Here is a 12,733-nt window from a genome sequence, read left to right on the forward strand (position 1 = left end):
AAAAATTATTACCTTATTTTTATTTTATTATTATTATTCATTTATTCGGTCGTTCATTCTCTTATCAGCTTAGTCCCTTTATTAGTCTGTAATCGCCACAGTGGAATGAACCGTCAACTTATCCAGCATATGTTTTACGCAGCGAATGCATATCCAACTGCAATCCATCAATATTATTATAATTAGTAGTAGTATTATTGATGTTGTTAGGCTATTTTCTGTAGCAACCCTTGGAATCCATGCAGTGTTTTTTTTTTTTTTTCGGTTAAAGCACAATGATGCCTATTAACACCTGACATACAAGCTTTTGGTTATGAGATGGGGAAAGGGGTCTCCACTCTTGTGTATACATGTTTTTCACAAACATGCACAAAATCCAAAACTCCGACGTAGGATGGATAGCATAACCGTAGCAAAACCTATGCGTTTTAAAACGAAACCGCATGAAATATGGGGCCATATGAAAATTAATGTTTCTATGCACAGCAACTTCTGGACTGAACTTTGTGTTATATAAAATATTATATATTTATATATCTATATTAGGCTCCTAGCATTCGCCAAAACCAATATATATTTTTAACCCCAGTCATTCCCTTCGCTGGCCAGCAGAGGTCACCATCACCGGACTATTGACATTATGTCATCCACATACACTGATTGCAGACACACCTGAATCACATCCCACAATCAATCACCACACACATATAAGCAGCACTCACACACACCTCATTGCAAAGTCTTGTCCTGCCCAGGCTAACACACTTGAGCGGTCGCATCCTTGCCTGCTTCTACCGTTGTGATCCTGCTTCTGACCCTGTCTTGCCTGCCTTGTACTCCAGCTAGTGGTGGGCAAAGCAAGGCTTCGTGAAACACTAAAACAGTCGAAGCAAATGTGTCGAAGCTTCGAAATGTTTTGAAACCCCACTCTACAGTGACATCTAGTGGTAATTTTTTATGTATTGCACTAAAACAGCTTCAGCGAAGAACAGTTAAACACATTGAGGCATTAAACCCTACTTTGTATGCTTGGTCTTTCAAGTAATTTAGTACAATGGTTTAGGTGTCAGACTACCATGCAGGGATAGTAGGTTCGAAGCCAGCCTGATACAGTTGTTTCGAAATGCTTTAATACCAGTTGGTAATGCTTTGCTCTTGTATCATTTTGTTTCATCATTGGTCTGAAATCCGAATAAACAATTTGTGAATAAATATGTCTTGTTTTGGTCTTAAAACAGGGTTGTTGCTAGATCAGAAAGGGTGGCCTGAAGTTATCAAAAATTATTTATATTATTCATTAAATTGCCCATTTATAGTATTTTATTAATGTCCACCCAAACCCTAAACCCAACCATACTGTAAAAATATTTATTATTGTTTTACAGTGTTACAAAAATGATGCTAAATTGATGGCGTAACTGCAGCTGTATCCTATTTAGGCTACACAAAACAGAAACATGATTAAAATACATAAAACCATGATTTCGGAGTATTTGTACAAGTCGGGATTCGAACGCAAAACATCATGCAAAGCATAGAAACAGCATACACACACACAGTCCTCTAGGCCATATGAGACAGAGTTTTGTCTTGACCCTGGCAGTCAAATGCAGATTCACCAGGTCTCGAAACGTTTGTAAGCTGATCGATACTTTGAATCGCTTTAGTCACGTGACTAGGTGTTTCGGATCATGCTTCGGTGCAGTGTTTCGTAACACTTGTGCTTCAGGATCTCGACACTGTGTCGAAACATCAGTTTCACGTCAGCCATCCCTAACTCTAGCCTGAATACCAACTTTGATACTAGCCGTCTGCCTTTGAACTCTAGCCTGTTTACCGACTCTGATACTAGCTGCCTGCCTCTGACCCATGCCTGCATATTCATCCTGTGTTTACCAGCCGCCAGCCCTACGACTACATACTACTGTATTTGATGTGAGTTTGTGCACGCACAACATCTGTGTGCTATTGTTTATTAAATGTGTTTAATGAAAATACTGCAAATGGATCCCTCTGTGTCAGCCACTTCGTTACATAAAGCCTTCACCCGACAGTTATTTTCAAATATGCCCAATGCAAGCCAAAACAAAATACATGCCATGCCCATCATCCTTCTAGACAACCTCGCTTTAAACTGTATTAAGGTCCCAATTACACTGCACAGTTTTATATAAAAAGTTAATGATACATACAATAGGCTACATTTTGATGGTGAAACAACCTTTAAACGATGGCTGTTATTTATTTCAGTATTCAAACATTAAATAACGAATGCATCAAGTGAAATAAAACAAACAGGAAACAACACATGGATATAAATATAAAGGACTATTATGATTAGCAAAATGATGCTCTTTTTATCTTTGTATTTTTTAAATTTTATTATTGTTATTTTTAATGTTTTAAATTAATTAAAGCTATAGACAAATACTGCTTGACATTTTAAAAAATATTTTGCGTATACCTAGTACATATTAAAGATTACCAATCACATCGCTTGTTAATCAATTTATTCAAGTTCTAGCCACGAAAAAAAATAATAGGCTATTTTATTATTTTAATATTTTAATAATATATAATAATATATAAAAATATATAATCATATATTTTAATAAATAAAATATGTTAGTAAGAATGTGGTGGGCCAGCGATTCCCTGGCTGTCATCAGTGGGTTAATGAGCTCAGGAGAATTCTGCTTTGCATTTTTCTATGCATTACTAACATCACTAAACCAGATATTTGTTTTATAAGTTAACCAAATATTCGCAGAGATTCAGCAGTTTTTTTCTGATGCGTTTGCCAGTCCTGTCAGTGAAAAAAAGTAACTGTGGCCCTGTTCACGCAGGTATTCAGATTCGTTTTTATCAATCTGATGCAACTTTTATTATTTACAGGTAATAAAAATGCAATTAAAAGTTTCAAAACAATTAAACTAAATTTATCAAAAGACTAGCCTGTTTTATGCATTAAATAATGAAATATATAATTTCCTTTATTTCCGATTAGACCATGCATTTTAGTCTGTTTTACAGTATTAAAATGAGCATATGCTTTTTTTAAATTAACATTCGTTTAACAAATATTTTAGCACATCGAAAGTGATTAAATTACCTGTCGTTTGATTAAAACCTTTATGCAAAAGATCAGAAATAGATCGCGCACGCGCAGAAAAAAAAGGCAATCTAGGGACACTTGACATGCATCGCTCTCATGCCACGTTTTGAGGATAAATTCGCATCTTAGTGCTGCTTTGAATAGAACAAAGTTTTTAAAGAGCACATTAAAGACTTTACTCATAAAATAAAACATTCATAAATGAGTATATGATAGGGAAAAACACCAATTGACGGGCTCTGCTTTCGGTTTTAAAAGAATCAAGCAGCTTTAAAAAATATAATTTACTGAAGAGGAATGACAGGAAAAAAAGAAAAAAAAGATTAAACATATCGGGACTGTTAAAAGAACATTCCTCTTTAATATATTCTTTCGACTCCGATACATCAGCTAAGATTATGAATGACGGAGTCTCTCCTGCCTGCTTAGCAGCGCATCTCGCTGGTTATAAACGAGAAGGCGAAGAGAATGTGCTGTTTAGTTTCGGCTCATTCATTCATTATCTTGTTAGCTTAGTCCCTTTTTTAATTCGGGGTCGCCACAGCGGAATGAACCGCCAACCAGCAAGTTTTTACGCAATGGATGCCCTTCCAGCTGCAACCCATCTCTGGGAATAGTTTCGGCTCGATATATTTTAATTAAAACTAACACCGAACTGCTCATAACGCTCGAAAAGTTAAACTAAAATGCACAACTCTTGTTGGTTGCACCCGCGGGATGCACAATAAACCTAATGCGCCATTCTTTCTTTTAATTTCTTTTAATTCTATATTCATGAAGAATGAGCCAACGGCAGATGCTTAGCCATGTTGGTTGGACACTCTGCATTATAACTTATTAGTTTATTACAATAATCACACTTAGCTTTGCCATCGTTCTTTACCACATGTAGCCACTCTTTTGAGCACATCTTGTGGTCCATCTTTAAACAAACGTTTAGATTATTAGGCCTATTGAAGGTGCTCTCCAGCGGCGAAGTACCTGGCAGAGTAGCGAGTGAATAAATGTGCATGCAGAAATTGGACAAGAGGAATCTAATTTTAAATTATATAACAAGCATCCTATTCTTTCTTATACTCGCCCAGTTTTAATACAAGTTGTGTTTTTTATATTTGTGGCTGTGAAGTTTATTATGAATATATACTGAGATACTGGGCCATTACAAGTAAAAAAAACAATAAAAAAAAAAACAATTTTATTTTAAAGAAGAAAATTGACGTTTTGAGAAAAAAAAACTAAACAAAACTGAAACTAAAATATTTAAAAATAAACTTGCGGGACTTAATTTACGTCCTGCGGCAACATTATTTTTATTATACTTTAAGTGATCTGATTGAGGTGGGTCACTTTATCAATGGTAAGTTTTAGCCTAAGTTTACATCAATAACATACTGTGCATTGTCCTTTACCATACAAAAAAAAAAAAAAAAAAAAACATTATTACACACCATAGTAGCCTGTAGCCTATAAAAAGGCTGCAAATCTTTTTAAATGCATTAAAAGGCAAGCGCATATCTTAGATTTACCTTGAGTTTGTTCACACTCTGCCTGTATTAACATACATGCTGTATTTAAATATAGCTAATTTTGATAAATTAGCTTTGACAGCTTTTTCTTCTTTTTCCAAGGTTATGCGCGCATTATATTTCACACGCATATGCAAGGTGACTGAAATTGAAATTAAAATACAAAACATACTAAGCCATTAAGTAAAAAAACAAAACAAAATGGAGACCATTGACATTTTGAAACAAAAAAACTGAACTGAAACTAAATTATTAAAAATAAACTTGCGAGATTTAATCTATGTCCTGCGGCAAAATTATTTTTATTATACTTTTAGTGATCTGCTTGAGGTAGGTCCATTTATTTTTTTGCTTTTGATGAAGCAGCATTCAACTTAAGCTCTTTAAACCATGCGCCTGACCGTTTCTCAGTGTTTCGCCACAATGTCTTTAAATAAATTATTAATTTAGGCCTATTTTCATTATTCATTTATTTTCATTGTTCTTTTATTATTATGTACAATAATTGAGACATAAAATGAGATAGTAAAATATATTCAACAATGAAAATGTAAATAAAAACGTAAATAAAAACATTAATGAAAATGTCTTGTCTTAGTCCTCAAAATAGCAAACATTGAACATCTCTCTGTATTTAGGCTATATGACTGCTTTATTTATTTATTTATTTAGGCATACTTATTTGTACTGAATGTTTGTGCTTTCATTTTAGTTGCTTTTATTTCTTCAATTCTATTTTCCAAATAGAGTCCTCTTTGCACTAAATGATTAATGAAGGAATTATAATGCTTTGACTTATTGTTTAATCTCATTTACAAGCACAGTAGCATATTTAAAGCTGCTGTATAGGCTATTTCTGTCCGTTTGCATCCCGTCCCTTGGCGCCCCCTGGCAGCTTATTCACAAACTGCAGTCATACACTAAAAACAGAGCGGCAGCCATTTCAAACGGCGGCGGTAATAGCCACTTTGAACTCTCACCTACTGTATAACCACTGTTTTCATTTATAGCACTAACATTGGTGTGATCCAATACCTGGGAAGAGCCACCCATCCCAACCATCAAGGACCTCAAGGACAACACATACAAATAAACTTGAATTAAATGAATTGTAGTAACGCACTTTCACACAGATTCATTTGTAACTTTATATAGTACAAAGCTCATTTAAAACATTTGATATGATAGCAGGTATAAATAGAAAGTGGCCGGAGATATATAACAATAAATTGTTGAAAATGCCATTTTAAAACTAAGACGTATTTTTTCTCTTTGGAACTTGTGCCCATGCAGGCCCAAAACTGCCTAACCTAATTTGATAACAGAATCAATTCTGAACTCTTGAGAATCAATCCAGAATCATTAAGAAAAAGAATCATGATGCACCCTACTCTAAAGATCACACCGGTGTGATCAGTCTGGGTTGTTCTCTTGGAGTGTACAGTTACACTCGTATGATTTGAATGTTCAGAGGATCATGTTGAACAGCTGCTAAATTAAAATGTGCTTTCCCACAATGGGTCGCACTGAGCAAGATAAATAAATTATAATTTATTGGTGCTTTCAAACAAATTACATAAATTTTAGGTTCATTAGACATTTAAATATAGAAAAGTGCTAGCACAACATAGATTTTTTGCTAGCACTGACTGAAGATAGCAATTGGAGTATGTGCTTTATTTACGTCAAATACACATAATTTGTGTTATTAAAACATTTACTCTATTCTTCACCCAGTTAAACAGCCACTTACTTTAATGTATCCATCTTATAATAGTTAAAATATTGTAAAAGTCTATGTTTTATGTTTGGGAGGTGAAATACAAAGTGCCAAAAGTTATGTTGTTATTTCCAGAGGGCAATTGCACCACGTGCTCTCTCTCTCTCTCTCTCTCTCTCTCTCTCTCTCTCTCTCACTCTCTCTCCAAAAAATAGTGCCAAACAATCTTTACTGATAAATCAGTGAGCTGAGTGAAGAGAGACACACACAGGTAAAGACAAAGGGATGTGGGCAGTACTACTTTTTTGTTTGGTTCTGTCTTGTTGCTATATCTGTGTAACTTTGATAGCCAGTACAGGTACCTGTCAGCAACAGGGACACTTTACAATAAATGGGATGCACCAGGATGGAGACTTTGTCATTGGTGGTTTGTTTGATGTTCAGACATACCTAAAAGTATACCCTGAGATAAGCTTCAGAACGCAGCCAAAACTACCAAACTGTGAACTGTGAGTCTGGACCACAGCTACTAAATAATGATTAATTGGGAAATAAGAATTATTATTGCTATTTTTTCAGCTACAAATAGATTGTAATATTTTCTAATGTTGTTGTGTGTTAAAGTACTAATATGATTATTTACATATAATTGGTACTTTTAATGTTAATTGTATTTTTGTGGTTAATGATAATGAATTAAATATGGTCTTCTCCAGCTTCTATATGACAAGCTTCCAGCAAGCACTGACAATGGTTTTTGCCATCAGTGAGATTAATCACAATCCCAACTTGCTGCCAAACATCACACTTGGTTACCAGATCTATGACACTTGTTTAAGGCTTAGAGTGGCATTTCAGGCAGCTACAGCTCTGATAAGTGGGACAGAGGAGACCATCTCTGACTTCAACTGTAAAGGCCCACCACCAGTTATTGGACTCATAGGTGATCCAGGATCTACACATTCTATTGCAATTTCCAGTGTTCTGGGGCTGTTTCGAATGCCTATGGTATGGGCCTTAAAAAAGATTCTTGTGGGATTTTTTTGGGGGAGGAGGGTCTATTCTGCAGCCTTTTTTTATTTGTTTTTATCGCATTTTATTTGGCTTTTTTGTATTTGGCTATATCTACTTTATGATTGATAATAACATAATATAATTTTTCCAAATCTTTATTTTTTGAACTGTGGATTTAGAGCTAAATACTTATTTTGTCTCATCTGACTAACACTTAATCTGTTCTGCCCTATATATTTTCTAATTAGATAAGCTACTATGCCACTTGCTCTTGTTTAAGTGACAAGAAAAAGTACCCCTCCTTCTTCAGAACAATTCCAAGTGATACCTTCCAAGTGCGGGCTATAGTTCAGACCTTGAGGCATTTTGGCTGGACCTGGGTTGGTCTGATCTACAGTAATAATGACTATGGTATCTACGCTGCTCAGTCCTTCCATCAAGAAATGCAGTTGTTTGGACACTGTGTTGCTTTTTCTGAAATCCTGCCCCAAGATAACAACCCCAGAGTTATTGATCACATTATGGGAGTAATTCAGGCCTCTACAGCTAGAGTAGTGGTTGTTTTTTCTGCTTCATCCTTATTGATTCCTTTGATGAACAAGGTAGTGTTGCAGAACTTAACAAGCAGGCAGTGGATAGCAAGTGAAGCCTGGGTCACCGCAGCTGTGTTCCGCACACCATATTTCCAGCCCTTTCTGAAGGGAACGTTGGGCATTGCTATTAGGCGTGGAGAAATCCAGGGTCTTCATAGTTTTCTGTTACGTCTTCATCCCAACAGTGACCAAAGAAATAATATAGTGAGGATATTCTGGGAGACCATGTTCGGGTGCAGTTTTGAAACTGGGGATAAAGAGACATTTGGTCAACAAATGAAAAAGGTGTGTACAGGACTGGAGGATCTGAGCACTACAAACACACCTTACACTGATGTTTCAGGATTGAGGGCAACTTATAATGTGTATAAAGCAGTTTATGCCCTGGCCCATGCACTTCATGACCTGATGCAGTGTAAAGAGAAGAGAGGACCATTCAGTGGGAACAGCTGTGCTGACATAACAGATCTAAAACCCTGGCAGGTAAGACCCACAGGTATAGTGAAGAAAAGTTAGCACACACATAATATGTACCTTATGCTCATTTAAATCAGATATATGTATAACATTTGTCCTGTCTACAATCTGTACAGCTTGTTCACTACCTAAAAAAAGTGAATTTCACCACAAGCTTTGGGGATTCTGTATCATTTGACAATAATGGAGATGCTCTAGCCATCTATGATGTGTTGAACTGGCAGCCGAGCTCTGAAGGATCAATTAAACTTCACAATATTGGTGTAGTAAATGAGGTGGCAACAGGAATGGTGCTCACACTGAATAATGATGAAATTTACTGGAACTTTGAGGCACAAAAAGTAAACTTAAATTGAAATACTAGTCAAAGCTTTTAAATAAGAATAAACAAATAGAAAATCCAAGTTTGTCATGAGAAAGAGACGACAGGCATGACTAATAACACATGATGTTACTTTCAGCCCCCACAGTCTGTGTGCAGTGAGAGCTGTCTCCCAGGCACCAGTAGAGCCATGAGGAAGGGCTTTCCTGTCTGCTGTTTTGACTGCTTGATATGTGGAGATGGTGAAATTTCTAACACAACAGGTGAGAAAATTATTGTATACAAAATTGTATTTTAGAAATAAAAGAGTGAATTAAAAAAGGTTAAGAGAACATGAATTAATTTTGTACCAACAGATGCTATTAAATGCACAGTTTGTCCAGATGAATTTTGGTCCAATCTAAATAAGGATCGATGTGTTCCTAAAGAAATCGATTTTCTATCATATGAGGATCCTCTGGGCATCTCGCTGACCACTACTTCCCTGCTGGGAACCTGTTTTTGTGCTCTTGTGATGATAATCTTTACTTTTCACCGTAACACTCCTATAGTACGTGCCAACAATTCAGAGCTCAGCTTCCTGCTGCTTTTGTCACTCAAACTGTGTTTCCTGTGTGTGCTGCTGTTCATTGGTCAGCCCCAGTTGTGGACGTGTCAGTTAAGACATGCTGTGTTTGGCATAAGCTTTGTCCTGTGCATCTCCAGCATTTTGGTCAAGACTATGGTGGTAATAGCTGTGTTCAAATCCTCTCGGCCTGAGGGCTCAGGAGCAATGAAATGGTTTGGAACAGCACAACAAAGATGCACAGTTCTGGTCCTAACAGCCCTCCAAATTGTAATATGTGCAGTCTGGCTATCAACCTCTTCTCCAACACCCTATAAAAATAACCAGTCTATCCGCTCTAAAATAGTCTATGAATGTGCCATTGGCTCAGTGGCTGGGTTTTCTTTGCTGCTGGGATATATAGGATTGTTGGCAGCAATAAGCTTCCTACTAGCCTTTCTGGCTAGAAATCTTCCAGATAATTTTAATGAAGCAAAGTTTATCACTTTTAGTATGCTGATCTTCTGTGCTGTATGGGTTGCATTTGTTCCAGCATATATGAGCTCATCAGGGAAATATGCAGTGGCTATGGAGATATTTGCTATCTTAGCTTCTAGTTTTGGAGTGCTAGTGGCCATATTTGCCCCAAAGTGTTACATAATCATTTTACATCCGGAGAGAAACACTAAAAAAGCCATCATGGGAAGAGAAAACAAAAATAAATAGTTTAACTTTTTTTGTGAACAATTATTCTCCCTATCTATCCCAAAGAAAGAGAGACAAAAATAGATTATTCTACAGACACTTACCCAGTAAAGAATAAGCCAGGTCAATACATTTATGTATTTCTTTTGCAGTTTAATTTCCAGATTTTGATTGACACACACACACACACACACACACACACACACACACACACACACACACACACAAAGAAAATGTACAAAGAGTTTACAAAATCTTGATTGCATCTGTATTTAAGTTTAAATATAAGTTGATATTGATATAGGTACAGTTATATTATTGCAGTTGTTGGTAAAACAGGCATATATGAACAATATGAAAATTATATGTGAGAGAGTTCTTTTCTTAGTTTTTTTTTTAATTAGAAAAATCCTAGTATATTTTATAGTATTTACAAACAGAACAATTACATTTTAGCAGATTTCTCTAAATACAGATATAGAAAATACATGGTCCACTTTGCTAAATTCTTGGTTATAGCACATGGCAAGTTATCCAGCTTCCTCTAGTACCCCCAAACACACAACAGGTTTTGAAGTAAACTTTCTGTTTGATGAGTTGAAAGAGGCGTGTTTGTTTAAAGAGATTTACAACATGGTCACTGCTTAAAGAACTCTAATGCTGTAGTTGAAATCACCCCTATCCATAGGTTCGATGTGACGCTACATAGTGCTTCAGCCATCATTTTGATAAAGCAGTTAATCTGCTGCGGTGCTGAAATGAGTTTTGATATGTTGTTTCAGTAAACTTAATTACCTAAATTTTATATTTCCTCGCTTATCTGTGTTTTATGTATGGTAGGTTATGCTATTCGTTGGTCATTCAGTTATTTTATACCACATGGATTTCTTTGTTTTGCCTCACAAAACACAATAACTTTAATGATAAAAGATTTTCTTTTTTCTACCAGCTTTTTAAAAATTACCTAAAACCTCTTAAACTATTCCCTTACTTTACAAGTATTCATTCCTTTTCAGATAAATAAACAATTAAAGAATCTCCTCATTGGATAAATCATTGTTATATTTATTCTGCTACATTTAACTAAGATAAACCCAAATATTCATATTTAAATAATCACATATTATAAATTATTAATATTTATACATTTGCTAATTTCGTTATTAATTTTAGCTGCCTTTTTTCTATATTCATGACCATTTAAGAAAATTTTTTAGCATAGCAATTGCTTTTTATGTTGTGTGAATCATTTTATTAAAATCTGGTTTACTTTGATTCATAATGCTCTTGGTACCAAGATGAATTTCAAGAGTTTTTCCCCAAGGCATTACTTTAAAAAACAATAGAACTTAGCAAGGTCAATGGGAAATCTGCCTTTGTAACCTTAAAGGACAAGTTGGACCCTCACAAGGTCACTGTGCTCATAGGTGTTTATTTTCTGTACATCACCGTTTTAATATGTATCATGCCCTCCCCTTTCAGCAGCAGCCCATCACTGGGAAGCATCCATACACACCGAATCATACACTACTGAAAATTTTGATTACCCAGTTTTAATTTAACTATAACAATACGAGCCCTGTACCACAGTTCTTATCAATTCCTAAGAGGCTGGAATTTTCCATAATTTGATATATTTTGGCTTTTTTCTTCATCAATGTAAACTGTTTTGATAATCTACATTGTAAAGATGACTTGACTGGACTTCCCTAGCCATCCCCATATACCACAAAAATGCAATAATGATGAGGCTTCATCAAAGAAAAGTGACCCTCCAATGTAAGAATATGGTGGAAAAACATTTGAGTTATGCTTGCATTAATGTTTGTTATGCACTTGTTTGTTGATGCAGGCTATACACATGACTCCCATGAGTCATGGAATTTCTGGATTGTTATGGAATTGTCATGAAATGTTAAACAAATTTGTTTGTAATTTAAAATGATATTTCCCATTTTTAAAAATGTAACTTTCATTATAGTTTTTATACCGTGTTGTTTCAAGTTTTGCCTATTTAGTTATTTTTTAGTGCCGTTTTATTCCATACTCATTTGCTCTATGTGAATATCACCATAAACGTTACCCAAGCAACCTCAAGGTAGAATCACCACCCAGAGTGACAGGCAGCTGCAAAGTATTTGGTGAACAAAAGAATATATATATATATATATATATATATATATATATATATATATATATATATATATATATATATATATATATTGGAAAAACAGCCTATGCCAGTTCTTAAATAGGATTCAGTCAGTGTTTTTGTTTGTAATCTAAATTTGTAATTTAAGTGAAAAATATTTAGGACTGACCAATTAATTTTATTATTTCTATTTAGTTTATTCTTTGGTTGGTTGGGAAAATTAACCAAAATGAGCATCAGTAGTTTGTAATATTATATACTGAAGAAATATTTAATATAAGCAATTTTTAATACAATAAAACTACATTCTTTGAATGGTTGTAGTATTAAAATAATAATTAACTAACATGAAATTTTAAATATACTGGGAGCTCATTAATGTCTATGTAAGTCTAAGTTGTAAAAAACCTGTATTCTTTTCATTCCCTCTCCTGCAGCCCTACATTTGCAGTGATATTTAGCGCCCTGTCATCTAACAGCGGGAGGCAGTGACTGAGGGATTGACAGTTATATAAGAACCAATCTAAGATTGCACACAGCAGTTTTAGAGATATGAATGAATTCT

General features: G+C 35.0%; 1 protein-coding gene across 1 annotated transcript; it reads left to right on the top strand.

The window, feature by feature from the left end:
• Window positions 1–5,317: 5,317 nt before the first annotated feature.
• On the top strand, window positions 5,318–11,066 carry olfcq5 (olfactory receptor C family, q5). The gene is made up of 6 exons (XM_002665366.7): window positions 5,318–6,870; window positions 7,078–7,369; window positions 7,624–8,451; window positions 8,562–8,786; window positions 8,907–9,030; window positions 9,124–11,066. Exons 1-6 carry the CDS (start codon window positions 6,647–6,649, stop codon window positions 10,035–10,037), a joined length of 2,607 nt encoding a protein of 868 aa, XP_002665412.5. The 5' UTR covers window positions 5,318–6,646; the 3' UTR covers window positions 10,038–11,066.
• Window positions 11,067–12,733: the final 1,667 nt, after the last annotated feature.

Source organism: Danio rerio, chromosome 18 (assembly GCF_049306965.1).
Source record: "Danio rerio strain Tuebingen ecotype United States chromosome 18, GRCz12tu, whole genome shotgun sequence".
In the NCBI taxonomy this organism is placed as follows: Eukaryota; Metazoa; Chordata; class Actinopteri; order Cypriniformes; family Danionidae; genus Danio; species Danio rerio.